This window comes from Globicephala melas, unplaced genomic scaffold (genome assembly GCF_963455315.2).
Source record: "Globicephala melas unplaced genomic scaffold, mGloMel1.2 SCAFFOLD_564, whole genome shotgun sequence".
In the NCBI taxonomy this organism is placed as follows: domain Eukaryota; kingdom Metazoa; phylum Chordata; class Mammalia; order Artiodactyla; family Delphinidae; genus Globicephala; species Globicephala melas.
Window position 1 is genome coordinate 10,118 of NW_027207727.1, and position 15,534 is coordinate 25,651.

At 35.8% G+C, this 15,534-nt stretch overlaps 1 protein-coding gene across 2 annotated transcripts in view; it reads left to right on the forward strand.

Annotated features, from left to right (window-relative positions):
* Window positions 1-912: 912 nt before the first annotated feature.
* The window catches only part of LOC132596498 (hippocampus abundant transcript-like protein 1), a 49,609-nt gene continuing 34,987 nt past the window's right edge, over window positions 913-15,534 (forward strand). Inside the window, exon 1 of one of the 2 annotated variants that reach the window (XM_060293432.1) lies at window positions 913-1,006. In XM_060293432.1, the coding sequence (XP_060149415.1) occupies window positions 998-1,006 (9 nt within the window). In that variant the 5' untranslated portion in view covers window positions 913-997. The remainder of the gene's footprint in view (window positions 1,007-15,534) is intronic. The other variant, XM_060293434.1, reaches the window with a different exon arrangement.

The window sequence follows — 15,534 nt, forward strand, 5'->3', positions numbered from 1 at the left end:
GCATCGGCAGGCGGACTCTCAACCACTGCGCCACCAGGGAAGCCCCGACATTGACATTTTTAAGGAGACCAGGCCAGTTGTCTTGTAGAATGTCTCACAATCTGAATTTGATCATTTCCTCATGATTAGATTCTAATTAAACCATGCAGATATGCTTTTACCTTTTGAAGTCTTAAAAATATAAGCTTAGGAATAATGGGGATTTTGCAAAGTCTTTTGTAAGTATCACTTCCAGTTATTACAAAATGCTAGTACAGCACTTGATTTTGTAAAAACCATTGGCACAGAGTCAAAGAACATTAAATTGAGTGGACTTTTAGGTTTTATCTCCAGAAGTCATAAACTGCAGAAAACTAGCAGAATAGGCACAGTTTTTCAAACAAAACAGAAACAGAAAGCTGGATTTTGACACCTTGAGGTATCAAAGTGTGTTTTCAGATTTGACCTAGTCCTTATTGTTCTTCCCCACCTCCTATAATTTTACGTCATCTGTGCTGCCCCTGAAGCTTTTGAGCATATCCCCTGCCTACCACTCTTGTGTAGCAAGGGAAACTTCAGGCTTAGGCCAAATTGCTAAGGAACACATAATTAATGTGTTCAGACAGAATATTCAGGTCCTGGAACTCCAGTCTCTTGAAGAAGCAGTTGATTTCCTACCAAAGTTCCAGTGATTTGCATTGATGGGACAAGTAGAAAGTCTCATCAATGGCACCTTCCATGATTAGGGAAGATGAAGAAATCAGAGATACCACAGAATTAAGTTTTATCTTAAATAATATAGGTAGGTCCTAAATTTATTTTATACAGTTTGTGTGTGTGTGTGTGTGTGTGTATGTTAGATACCATTTTAGGATAATGAGTTTCTTATAGCTGTTTACTATTTTTCATAATAATTTCCTTCCTTTTTTAGCTACAAGGCTTTGGCCGACCAAGTGTACACCATGCTGCTCTTGTCATCTTCCTTGAATTCTTTGCATGGGGCCTATTGACAACTCCAATGTTAACTGTAAGTATTGCTGAACTAGGTCCTTGTTTATGAGAGCAGAGACATTGTTAAGCATATGTCCCCAGAGCTATATGTCTAGGTATGTATTTGAGAGTAGCTCTTGACAATAATTTAAGACTGTTTACCATTGGGTTGTTTCCACTGTGTAGACTGTGAACCACCTGCAACTAAATACCTGCTTATTAAATATTCCTGGGTAGCAGGGCCACTCCCAGAATCTCGGGAGTGCTGTGAATGAACTACAGTCTGTATATCTAGGAAAATCTTTAAGAAGTCTTTAAGAAATTATTGCAAAGCTTTGTTGAAGTTTGTAACTTCCTTTGTATGGGTGTAATGACCTTTGACTTAAGAACATAGTAACAGGAGATTAGTAAGTACCGTTTAACAATGACAGTGATGAATGTAAGAATGCCCCGATTTCCGTTTTTGATAGCTGACCTACAGCCATTTCTTTGTAGAAGCCATTGAATTTCTTAGTAAGAACTTGGATGTTTGATATATAGTGTGGTTAGAGGGAAGGGAGATGCTGAAGAAAAGATTGGGGTGCAGATTTTAGGTGCCTAGTAACTACTTAACACTTAGTTTTAGTAAAGGTATTTTTTAATTGGCCTTACAGTTCAGTTGACTTAAATTGTTTTTTAAAAATCGTTGGTTAGGGCTTCCCTGGTGGCACTGTGGTTGAGAGTCCGCTTGCCGATGCAGGGGACACGGGTTCGTGCCCCGGTCCGGGAAGATCCCACATGCCGCAGAGCGGCTGGGCCCGTGAGCCGTGGCCGCTGAGCCTGCACGTCCGGAGCCTGTGCTCCGCAACGGGAGAGGCCACAACAGTGAGGGGCCTGCGTACTGCAAAAAAAAAAAAAAAAATCTTTGGTTAACCCTTCCCAATCACCAGCCTTACCAGAGAATCCCTTTGGGTTCAGATAAACTTTGTTCCCAAGTTAGGTTTAGAAAATAGAGAACTTTAGAGGATGACTATTAGCCTTACATATGACTTTGCTATACCCTTTTTAAAGTTTTTAATTCTTTTGGCACAGTTAAAATTACATTTTGGATGGAACAGGTTAAAAAACTGCCTGTGTTTTTATCCTCTATTTATTCTTTTTCATTGCATTTCCTTTTTCTTCATAATGCTTTACTGCAGGAGGTAACTGGTTATTAGTTAATGGGGGATAAGTGGTCTCCATTTTAAGTTTCACGAAATCCTGCGTGCTGTGTGAATCACAGTCTCTAGTGCCTAGGGCTGCCTGGAACACAGTTGATGCTCAACGTGTATTTTCTTTGAACAAATGTATGTGTTGTGGGCACACACATAATGTGTTGTCAAGTTATTGCTTCTCCAAGACATATTTTTAGTGTAAATATAGACACACCATGCTGCTCATTTTAATAAACTGTTATAATAATTTTTTTTTTTTTTCCCCCGGTACGCGGGCCTCTCACTGTTGTGGCCTCTCCCATTGCGGAGCACAGGCTCCGGACGCGTAGGCTCAGCAGCCATGGCTCACGGGCCCAGCCGCTCCGCAGCATGTGGGATCTTCCCGGACCGGGGCACGAACCTGTGTCCCCTGCATCGGCAGGCGGACTCTCAACCACTGCGCCACCAGGGAAGCCCATATAAAAATAATTTTTCATTAATTTTTAATTTTTGGCCCTAGTTCTCTGAATTTTTCCCCACAGTTTCTTTAGCTTACAAAGTTAAGAGTTTCAAACCAGTATTTTTCTGATGCAACCCGTTGCCTATAATTGCTAAATGTAGAAGTAATTCTGTAATCATTCTTCATTTGGTAAGAATTCAAATTGAAATGAAGAATGTTGTAGTGTTTTTGATACCATGTGAGAAATTCTAAAACCTCCTTCCAGATGGTTAAAATTCTTGGGCCTTTTTAACCCTAGACCAGATTATCAGATCCCTTTTAAATTTAATTAATAAGTTAATGGACTAATTAATGTACCTTCTTCCTTCTTACTGCCCAAAGCAGATAATTTTCTTAGGGTTACTGTGTCCCTGTTAGACCCTGCAGTGCAGTCTTAGAAACCAGCTTAAGTGCTGCTTTACTGCCTCTTTGCAGTTTCTGAGCAATTTTGCTTCTTGCAAAGATTTGGTTAAAAAGAACATTTATGTGAGGAATACAGAGTTACTAGCTTCACTCTACAGTGTCATAGAAGAAGTGTTGTTGAGTTAATAGATGTGCTTATTCTCTTTCTCTAAGCTCTTGGTGTTGCTAAATTAAGCTAAATGTCCTTTACTTTCCTATCTCCCCCAGATTTTACACCACAATTTAACTCTCTTTCTTTTTTGACATGGGGGGACTGGTTCACTCCTCCTTTTGAAAAGAAAGATCTCTTTTTTTCCCCCCTTGCTGTAGCTAGTGGGCAGCACTCTGTCCTGTTTCCAAAGCAAGAAAATACAGTCTTGAGATGAGGATTTGGAAATATAAAACAGTACATACATATTCATATATTGTCCAATCTGACTATCTCTGCATCCTAGCATTCATTAGGACCCTCTGTTTGAAGTAGTGTAGAACAATTTCTTCTTCTTAGTCATTTTCTCTGAGATTTGTTGCCTGTCTCATGTGGCCATGTCATAGATTACAACTTTAGTTTGCTAATTAAGCACCATCAGAAAGGTCTCCACCCCTAATACACTGAAGCAAAACCACAAAGTTGGCCTTACACAGTGACCTTAACCTTCTAGTAGTACTATTAGTTCTTCGTACATAAAAATGACCTTTCTCTTGTCTTACATCCCTGCCTGACATTCTACCCTCTACTCAAAATGTGCATCCTTTTAGAGGGCCTGATCTCATTTTAATATAAATAAAGTAATCTGATTAAATTTATTTAAAAGTCTTTAGGTATATTTAAATAGAACACTTATTTCAATAAAGATATACTTAATATTCTTGTGAGTGAAGAATTTTAGTTTTGCAATTTGCAGATTTTCTTTTATAAGCTCACCTTCCTGGAATCCTGATAGAGATTCAAGGACTCAATATTCCTTACTATACCATCTTCTGTCTGTATGGTGATCTAATAATCCAAAGAATTCTCTTTAAACACTTCCCTGCTACATTCAGTTTTCCTATCCCTTCTTACTTACTCTCAAAATATGTTTTCATTTAACAAACATATATTCTATCTCATCAGCCCCTTATTTGCTCCACAGTCCAGCGCTTCTGCTTCCTTTGCTTTAATCAGTGTTTCCTCTTGGGAGTTGAGGTGGATGGAATGGATAGAGCTGTTTGTCAGGCATTTTGGGCATAATACACAGGCACTTTGAGGCATGATTTGCTCTGCACATGAAAAGGAAGTAAGTTCTAACTATAGTCACATGGACACTGTTTGCTTTCTGGATTCATAAGATTTTCCAGGCTCATTTTTATGGTTTTGACAGGTTCCTAATAGTGTTTTGACCAAAGTACCCAGAACCTACCCTCTTGTGTGTCATATAATTATTAAAATAAGTAGCATTCACTAAAGGTATCCATAATATATGATGACAGTGTGTTAAATCTTTGCCTTCTTTTGCCAAGCTGACCGTTATGATATCATGAGTATTAATTAGACACAGTGACCTTTGTTTGGCATTTATTTCTGACCTATTTTTGTGTGTTGTATGTTGTAATCTGTAGCATGCTTTTATATCTATAAACTTGTGAATGCTTAAAAAAAAACAATGCTGATTTCCAACTTACCTAATTAATACAGTTATAAGAAGAGTTGACATGGAAATACAAGGAAACTGTTGGTGGGTCTCTTCGGCTTAAAATTTGGTATATAAAATATTTAGTGTGCATTCTGTTTTTTTCATAGATTTTTTTCAGCATTTTAATATGTCATTATATTGTCTGGCATCCATTGTATCTGACAGGAAGTCAGCTGTTAATAAGTATTATTGTTCTCTTGATGTCAGGGGGTCTGCAAACTATGGCCCACAGGCCTAATCTGGCCTACTGCGTGTTTTTATGTGGTCTGTATACTAAGAATGTTTTTTACATTTTTAAAAGGTTGGAAAATATCAAAAGAAGGTATTTGGTGACACATGAAAATTATATGAAATTCAAATGTAAAATTCTGTTGGACCATGACAATGCCCATTGAATGTGACAGCTTTTGTTCTACAGTGGCAGAGTTGAGTAGTTGCACCACAGACAACCTTACCTGAAATATTTACTATGTACTGTATGTTCCTTTATGGAATAAGTCTGTCAGTCCCTGATGTAAACGGTAATTCATTCCCTTTTTCTTGCCGCTTTAGAGATTTTCTCTTTGTCTTTCAACAGTTTGACTATGCTATAATGTGTCTAGGTGTGGATCTTTCTGTGTTACATTTTTTTTGGCCATGCCCTGCAGTTTGTGGGATCTTAGTTCCCTGACCAGGGATTGAACTTGCCCCCTCGGCAATGAATGCTGAGTCCTAACCACTGGACTGCTAGGGAATTCCCTTTTTGTGTTACTTTTACTTGGGGTTTGTTTGGCTTCCGGGGTCTGTAGATTAACATTTTTAATCAAATTTGGGAAGTTTTTGGCCATTATATTTTTTAATATTTTTGCTCCCCTTTCTCTCCTTCTCTTTTGGGACTCTCATTATACTTCATAATGTTTCACAGGTCTTGGAAGCAAAGTTCATCTTTTTTTTTCCCTCAAAAATTACTGTCAGACTTTTGACTTTTGATATTACAGGAGGTCAACAAATTCTGTCCTAATAAAGCTGGACAAAACAGTCAAAAACAACCATTTCAGTGCTCTGGGATTCAAAGGCACACAACAAACTGAGAAGCATTTATTTATTAAGCTACTGAACTTCAGGCAAGAATAGTGAGTTTGCAGTTCTGAGCTATATCCTTTTGCTATAATTATAACTGTGAGTATAACAGTTTCTGAGTCCTGTGAATCCTTTTAGCAAATCTCTGAAATCCGTTCTATCGTTGATGGACATTTGGGTTTACTGTGTTTGCCTATTACAAATACTGCTTTTGTGATATTTCTTGTATATGTCTTATCAGTTAAGGTGTAAACATTTTTTCTTGTTTCTTGTAATACATACTTAGGAGAAAAATTGGAGGGTTTTGTTCAATTTAGGTATATACTGCCAAAAGTTTTCCAGAGTGGTTGAATCAATTTACCCTCCAACAAGCCAGGCTCTACATCTTCACTCACAGTTGGTATTTCATTTTAGTCATTCTGATGGGTACAGTGTGGCCTTAATTTGCATCTTCCTAATGATCAATGAAGTTAACCCCCTTTATGTATATTTATTTGCCATGTGAATATCTGATCATATTTCTTTTCCCTCCTTGGATTGCCTTTTCACTCTCTTAATAATGTCTTTTTATGAACAGTAGTTCATAATCTTTACATAGTTCAGTTAACTGATGTTTTTCTTATGTTTGGTTGCTTTCTTAAAATCTTGCTAAAGAAACTTTCTTCTTCCCCAGAGCTTTATTGGTTTATTTTACACACACAGATCTACCATACATCTAGAAAAAAATCACTGTATTTTATAGTGGTCAAGATTCATTTTGGTTCATATATAGTTGAACCAGCATCATTTATTTAAAAAATCTTTCTTTCCCCACTGTATGTGTCAACTTTGTCATAAAGCAGGCAGCCATATTCATGTGGATTTGTTTCTAGGCTTTGTATTCTATTTGTGTATGTATCCTGTGTCGATACTATGCTGTGTTGATTTCCATAGCAATATCTTGATATCTTATATAACTTTCATAACTTGGTTCTTCTTTCTCAAGATTGCCTTGGCTATTGTAGGTCTTTTCTATATCCATATACATTTTGTAGTCAGCTCTTCAATATTCACAAAATATCTTGCTGGGAATTTTGATTGTGATTGCATTACTACAGATTAATTGAGGGAGAACTGACATCTTTACACTATTGAGTCTTCTAATCTACATGGTATATTCTCCTTTTATCCAGTCTTTAAAACTTTCTCTGAATAATGTTTTACATTTCTCAGTGCATGAATTTTTCACGAGATTTATTCCTAGGTATTTGGGTTTTGATGCTATAGTAAATAATGTAGTTTTAAAGGTTAATTTTCTAATTGTTGATGGTACATAAAACAATTTGTTTTTGTGTCCTGACCTTGTGTTTAGTAATTTTTCTAGATTCACTTATTAATCCTTATAGTTTATCTGTAGGTTTTATACACATTCATATCTTTTGTAAATAATGACAGTTTTTAACTCATTCCAATCCTTTTTATTTTTATTTCTTTTTCTTTCTTTGTTGTATTGATTATGACATCCAGTGTAAGGTTGAATAGAAGCAGTCATAGCGGGTGTCCTTATCTCATAAATGATTTGATATTCTAAAATTCACCACTAAGTATGATGTTTGCTGTAGATTGTTTTTATAGACACTTGTTATCAGAGAAAGGAAGTTCCCTTCTGTTTCTGTTTTGCTTATTGTTATAATGAATGGGTGTTAACTTTTATCAGATGAAGTTTCTGCATATAACCAGACAATTAGATTTTCCCCTTTATTCTGGTAATGTGGTCAGTTATATTGATTTTTGAATATTAAGCCACCCTTGTATTCTTGTAGTAAATTCCACTCAGTTATGAGAAATATATAATTTTAAAAACCATCACTGGATATGATTTACTAGTATTTTGTTCGTGTCTTTGTAATTATGGGCACAATAGAGATTGGAGTGTAATTTTCTTTTCTTGTAATGTCCTCATCATGTTTTAGTATTAAGGTTTTGTTGGCCTTATAAAAATTAATTTGGAAAGGGTCTCCTCATTCTCTGGGAAAGTTTGAGTGAGATTGCTGATATTTCTTCTTTAAATGTTTGGAAGAATTTGGTGAGGCTGAAGTTTTTTGTTCTTTTGTTTATTTTAGCAAAGATTTTTAATAACATTTCATTTTTTTAATGAGATGTGACTATTCAGATTATGTATATTTTCTAGTGTCTGTTTTGGTAAGTTCTGTTTTTCAAAGAATTTTTTCACTAAACATATAAGAGTCTAGTTTATTAGCAAAAAGTTCATAATATCTTCTTTCCTTTTTTTTTTTGCGGTACGTGGGCTTCTCACCGTTGTGGCCTCTCCCGTTGCGGAGCACAGGCTTCAGACGCTCAGGCTCAGCGGTCATGGCTCACGGACCCAGCCGCTCCGCGGCATGTGGGATCTTCCCAGACCAGGGCACGAACCCGTGTCCCCTGCATCGGCAGGTGGACTCAACCACTGCGTCACCAGGGAAGCCCCTACTTTTTTTTAAAATTGAGGTCTAATTGATGTATAACATTAGTTTCAGGTTTACAACATAATGATTTGATGTTTGTATATATTGCAGAATGATCACCACAGTAAATCTAGTCAACTTCCATCACCATACATAGTTATAAATTTTGTGTGTGATGAGAACTTAATTTTAAGATATACCTGCTTAGCACTTTTCAAATATGCAATACAGTATTATTAACTAAAATCAGCATGCTGTACACTACATCTCTATGACTTATTTGTTTAGGGTTTTTTTTGTCTTTTTTATTATTAATTTTTATCCGAGTATAGTTGATTTACAATGTTGCATTAGTTTCTGCTGCACAGCAAAGTGAATCAGCTCAATGTATACATATATCCCTTCTTTTTTGGATTTCCTTCCCATTTAGGTCACCACAGAGCACAGAGTAGAGTTCCCTGTGCTATACAGTAGGTTCTCACTAGTTATCCATTTTATACATAGTAGTGTATATATGTCAATCCCAAGCTCCCAGTTCATCCCCCCTCCCCCCTTGGTATCCATACATTTGTTCTCTACATCTGTTTCTGCTTTTCAATTAGGTCCATCTGTGCCATTTATCTAGATTCCACATATAAGCAATATCATACGATATTTGTCTTTCTCTTTCCGACTTACTTTACTCTGTATGACGGTCTCTAGGTCCATGACTTATGTGTTTTATAATTGGAAGTTTGTACCTTTTGACCCCCTTCATTAATTTGCCTACTCCCTGCCCCCTTGCCTCTGGCAGCCACAAATCTATGAGCTTGGTTTTTTGCTTTTGTTTTTTTAGATTCTACATATAGGTGAAATTATACAGTATTTGTCTTTCTCTGTCTGACTTATTTCACTTAGCATAATGCCCTCAAGTTCCTTCCATGTTGTCACCAAGATTCCATTCTTTTTTTTTTTTTTTTTTGGCGGTACGCGGGCCTCTCACTGTTGTGGCCTCTCCCGTTGCGGAGCATAGGCTCCAGACGCGCAGGCTCAGCGGCCATGGCTCACGGGCCTAGCCGCTCCGCGGCATGTGGGATCTTCCTGGACTGGGGCACGAACCCGTGTCCCCTGCATCAGCAGGCAGACTCTCAACCACTGCGCCACCAGGGAAGCCCTCCATTCTTTTTTTATAGCCGACTAATTAATGTTCATATATATGTGTGTATATATACACACATACATACACAGCACATCTTCTTCATCCATTGATGACCATTTCAGTTGCTTCCATATCTTGCCTACTGTAAATAATGACGTGATGAACACAGAGGTGCATAAATCTTTTCAAATTAGTGTTTTTGTTTTCTTCAGCTAAATACCCAGAAGTGGAACTCCTGGATCATATGGTAGTCCAATTTTTTGAGGAACCTCCATACTGTCCTCCAGTAGTTGCTGCACCAATTTACATTCTCACCAACAGTGCACAAGGGTTCCCCTTTTCCCACATCCTCGCCAGCACTTGTTATTTCTTGTCTTTTTGATAATAGCCATTCTAACAGGTGTTAGATGATATATCTCATTGTGGTTTTGATTTGCATTTCCCTGGTGATTAGTGATATTAAGCATCTTTCATGTACCTGTTGGCCATCAGTATGTCTTCTTTGGAAAAATGTCTGTTCAGATCTTCTGCCCATTTTTTAGTCACACTGTTCTGTTTTTTGCTATTGAGTTGTATGAGTTATTTATATATTTTGGATATTAACCTATTATAGGTACATGATTTGCACATATTTTCTCCTAGTTAGTAGGTTGCCTTTTCATTTTGTTGATGGTTTCCTTTGCTGTACGTAATCTTCATTCTTGTTATTAGTAATTTGTGTTTTTTCCCTTGGTTAATCTTATTGATAGTTTATCACTTTTACTAAGCTTTCAAAGAAGTTATTTTTGGCTTTGTTGATTTCCATTATTGAATGTTTGGATTTTATTTCATCGATTTCTCTTTTTTATTTTATTTATTTATTTATTTATTTTGGCAGTACACGGCCCTCTCACTGTTGTGGCCTTTCCCGTTGCGGAGCACAGGCGCTGGACGCGCAGGCTCAGCGGCCATGGCTTACGGGCCCAGCCACTCCACGGCATGTGGGATCTTCCTGGACCGGGGCACGAACCCATGTCCCCTGCATCGGCAGGTGGACTCTCAACCATTGCGCCACCAGGGAAGCCCCTGATTTCTCTTTTTTAAAACATTACCTCATTTCCTTATTTCTTTGGGTTGGATTTGCTGTTCTTTTCCTAGCTTCTTCATAAAGAAGCTTAGAACATTGATTTCAGCCCTTTTTTGGTTTTCAGTTACATGTATTTAAAACTAAATTCCTTTCAAGCATTAATATTGATATACATATAACTCATGAGGTTTAATTTATATCTTTATTATCATTTTGTTCATTCTTTTTTCTAATATTTCTTATAACTTCTTTGAATCACGGATTATTGGAAGTGTATTTTCTAATTTCTAAACATTTGGGATTTTTCTAGCTTGCGTTATTAGAGAACATATTGTGATGAATTGTTTCGGTTCTTTGAAATTTGTTGAAGTTTGCTTTATATTCTAGTATATGGTTAATTCTGATAAATGTTCCATGTGATCTAAAGAGAGCAAGTATTTTGTGGTTGGAATAGTGTTTTAAGTGTTAACTATTTTGAGTTAATTATGTTTGATGCCTTTTATATAATCACTGAAGTTTTTGTCTACCTGTTCTGCCATATGTTGAGAGAGATGTGTTTCTCTTCTACCTCCATTATTGTTGTGCAGCTAAATTATATATTTTTTAAACAATATAATACATTGTTATATTTTATACAGTCAGTATTCAGTTAGATTTACCCTATTATATTTCCATTCTGGTGCTCTTCTTCCTCTTTCTATATTATCTTCTAATCAATTCTTGAAGACTTTCCTTACTTGTTTTGCTTTGTTTGGTGCTGGTCCTTGTGTAACACATTGTTTTTAATGCATGTGGCATCCTCTTGAAACTTTTGGAGGACACTTATACTTATTTTAAAGCTTTCTTCTGTTTCCTACCATGATTTGGTTATTTGGCAGTGAGGTAGATTATCTTTTCCTTTCTATGTTCTTTTTTGTGCCTTCCAGTGTTTTTTTTCAACTTCTTTTGTTGAATTTTATACATATTTATATTTACAGATGAGGGGGTAGGTCAGGGATTGTGAAAACAAATGTCTTCTGGGGCTATGCAAGTGTAGTAAACGTGAGAAGTGGGGGTAAGAATGGGTTGGTGTTATCGGTGGAATACATGCTGTTTCTACTGCAGCAGCCACTATCTACTTAGCCAGTCGATGACATGGCAGTTCAGGCCCCATGTTTTGAAATCTTCTGACTTCCTATGAAGTACTAGAAAACCATATGGAGTTTGGTGAAATTTCCTGAAATCTACACATGACAGCCAGCTCACTTTGGAAAATATGAGTCAGAAAGCATATCATTTTACCAATTTGCCACCCATGTTCTAGACACCTCAGGTAGCTTATAGAGTGTCATTCTCCAGCCCAGGTGGAAATCCCTGTTCTGTAGTACCGAATACAAGCACTGCTTGTAGGAGTTCTGGAAGTCTGGGTGCTCTGGGATTTCCTCTGCAGTGCTGAAGTAGTTTCTCAAGTGATTGTAAGGCTTTGTGGCACTCTTGGCAGCCATAAGTGACCTGGGAAACTAAGTTTTGAATCCCACCCCCATTCAATTCTGCACGTATCCCACTTACAAGCCCCACTTCAGAGAACTATGCTTGTGATTGTTATCTTGGGGACAAATATAGAGGTCAGCAGCTTTGAGAGCAAGATAGCAGGGGCTTATTTTGTAACCTTTTAATGACCTATTCAGTTATGGATGTTCTTCCTCCTCCTCCAGTTCTGTTTTTTTGTTTTTTCCTTGGATTCTGAAAAATTTACTTCAAAGATCTTTTTCACCTTAACATGTGACTATTTTCTTCAACTCGTTTAGGGTTCATTTTCAGCGTTTTCCTATCTGCTCTGTATCATCCAGAAGTGTTTCACTATTCTTCCAAGTAAATAGTGAATGCTATAAATTGATTTCATATTTTTTCTGTCATATCAGTGATACTTTAGGTAGAAGTGGAGAAGAGCAGCTGTATATGTGTGTATGTTTGAATGTAATATATATACACACACAGATATTTATTAGCTTCATTGTACTGGAAGTCAATTCAGTTCTCTGAAGTTTCTAAATTTCTTTTTTAAGTGATAAGCAAATGCCATTGTATTTTATGTTTACTGTATTCCTTCTCAAGAAAAAAGATAATATCTTTCTTGAAGTTTTTAGTATAGAAAGATATTTAAAATGAAAGCTTTGATCTTATCTGAGATATTTAATATACTTTTTATCATTAGGTTTACTTTATTATGGTAACAGTTATTGTCTTTTGTAGTAAAATTATATACTTTATTTTAATTTTTTTGAATTTATCATAAGTTTGGAACGTTGCTGTTTTCAGCTGCTTTATTTTGTGAAGGTTTAGTCCTTAGCTTTGTAAAAAAAAATTTATTGACTTGTTTTGTTTTACGTACTTGTTTAATAAAACTTTACTATTTCTTTTTTTTTAAATAGGAAAAAGTAGGAAAGTTTTAAAAAGCACAGATTGAAAATTTTTAGAGGAACTTCCTGCATCATGGCTCTATTACCCAGAAACAGTCTCTCGTACTGCCAGAAATTCCATTAGATCTTTATTTTAATGTGCAGTTCAGTAAATCCAAGTTCTGTCATTCATACATGGATATGGTTTTGCCAAATTAAAGAAGTTATCTCTTATTCCTAGATTGCATCACCTGCATAAGTGAATGCATGTTTGGGTCATGTTGAGTGTAGAATTGTTTTAGGGGAGGTCAGAGGTCTGGAGGGTGAGGACGAAGCAGGGAGCAGCAGAGGAGAAGCATTGCTGCCCCTTTGACAGAATGAAGACAGCTCTGAAGTTATTGGTGTAGTGTTCACCAGCACTACCCCAACCCTATTGTTTCCCACTGGCAAAAACTGTGAAGAAATCCATGGGCAAAGGGGAGTTAGAAAAATATCTGTAATCTCTCAGCCTTGGTCTGACAGAGTATAATAGGGAAAAAGTGGGGCTAAGACAATGGATAAATAACTGGCACACCCAGGATCAGAGAAACTTTATTTAAAATATACTGACTCTGGTGTTTTGCTATTGTACCATATTTCGGTGGTGCATATGACAAATTATTAAACAGTTCTAATATTGATTTGTATTCCTTTTTCTTTAAAGAAAATTTCTGTATCTCTGTATCCTGTGAAATTTGTTATTTAAGGAAGATTTTTCTGAAAACTTTGATGATTTTCTGCTTGAGATATTTGGTGTCCTTCATTTACTTTTCTGTTTTTTCAGTACAGGAAGTAGAGTTCAAATGCCACTAGCTTAGATGACACATTTTTTCTAAACCTTAAAAATTATGTGTTAGGAGATAGATTGGAAGTAATTTTTCTATGGATACATTTTAATTTCATTTTTTGAAGAACCTGTGGAGATAAACTGTCTAAAGTTAGAATACAGTTGCTCTATCCTGCCCCCCTTTTTTATAATTCATAGGACTTCAGGTGCATAGAATTAGATTAATCATAACTCTTTTTTCATGATACATAGATTTCATTGTTTCACTCATGGAATGAAACATTCATCCCCCCTTATTTTATGTTTTATCCTTCTTTGTTTTTAAAATTTATTTCTATAACATATTTTTTAAGGATGTTTGGAACACCTGTGAACCCATGCTTAACCCAACAACAATTTATTTCTATCTGTGTCCTCTTTGCCTACTCTTTCCCTGCCTCCCCCACAAAGACAACCACAATTCTGAATTTATTTATTTATCATTTACTTGATTATTTTCTAGTTCTAGCTCACATTATTGTATGTATACACACACAAAGATATATCTATGTTATTTAATTCTGACTATTTTTGAACTTCTAAAAAAGAGTATATAACATGTATAATGTTCTGTTGTCTTCTGGGACTTCAAGCTTTTTTTTCTATTATGTACTTTTAACACAAGTTATTTTTCTGTTCTCCTGGTAGTGAACATTTGTTTCCAGTTGTTCCATTGTCTATACAGTGCTGCTATAAACATTCTTGTACATGTCCTGGCGTTCACATGCTTGATTTTCTTTGGTGGTTAAACACTGCTGGATCATAGGTATTCAAAAGTTCAGTTTAACCAGATTTTGCTAAATTGTTTTGCAAAGTGATTATACTAATTTAGATTTCTACCAGCAATGTATAAGAGATCCTGTGGTTCCAAATGCTGTGGTTCAGTTTCTGTCTAAAATTTGGTTTTAGAGTGGTGTACTTTTTGCCTTTTAACTGGTGTATTAAGTCTACGTGAATTCAGTTACCTCATTATTTTGTTCTGTGTACCACAGTTCTCAATTGTCATTTTATTCCTTTTTGCCTTCTTTTGCATTGAATAGTTAGGTTAATTTTTCTCCTATTATATTAGAAGTATTCTACTCTATTCCTGTCATTTTTGGTTACCATGGCATTACATGCAAACTTATCAAAGTCTAATAATATCTTTACTCTCATCTAGGATAATATTAGCATAAATGAGGTAAATGAATTTAACGCTTTATAGTCATTTACCTCATTTATGCTAATATTATTAAGTATTTTAATTCTGTATAATTGAAAATAAAACCTATAAGACCCATTATTTTTGTTTTGTAGCATCCCTGTTCATTTATATTTACCATTTTCTTTGCTCTTTATTCTGTTTTGCATCTTGAACCTTAATTACATCTGGATTATTTTCCTTCTCCTGGAAGTATATTTTTTATATTTTATTAATTGGGGTCTATAAGTTAGTAAACTCATTACTGTAAGTTAGTAACCTAGTTTTTGCTAGGTCAAAAATGTTATATTTGCCTTTGTCCTCAAAGGACATTTTAACTGGGTATAGAATTTTAGATTGGCATTTGTTTTGTTTTTCTCATTATATTGATGATAGAATAGCATGCTCCTTGTCTGGGTTCAGTTGTTACAATTATGAAACAGTCTAACTGTTGTTCTTTTGAAAGCAATCTGTATTTCTCTGGCTGTTTATAGGTATTTTTCTTTGGTTCTCTATAATTTTAATTGTGAATGTGGATTTCTTTTTATACTGCTTAAAAGTTGTTAGGCTGCTTTAATCTCTGCATTGATGTCTGTCATTGGTTCTAGTACATTCTCAGCCATTGGCTCCTGAAATATTGTCTCTGCCTCATTCTCATTACTGGACAAGTTTAATTGTCAGACTTTCTT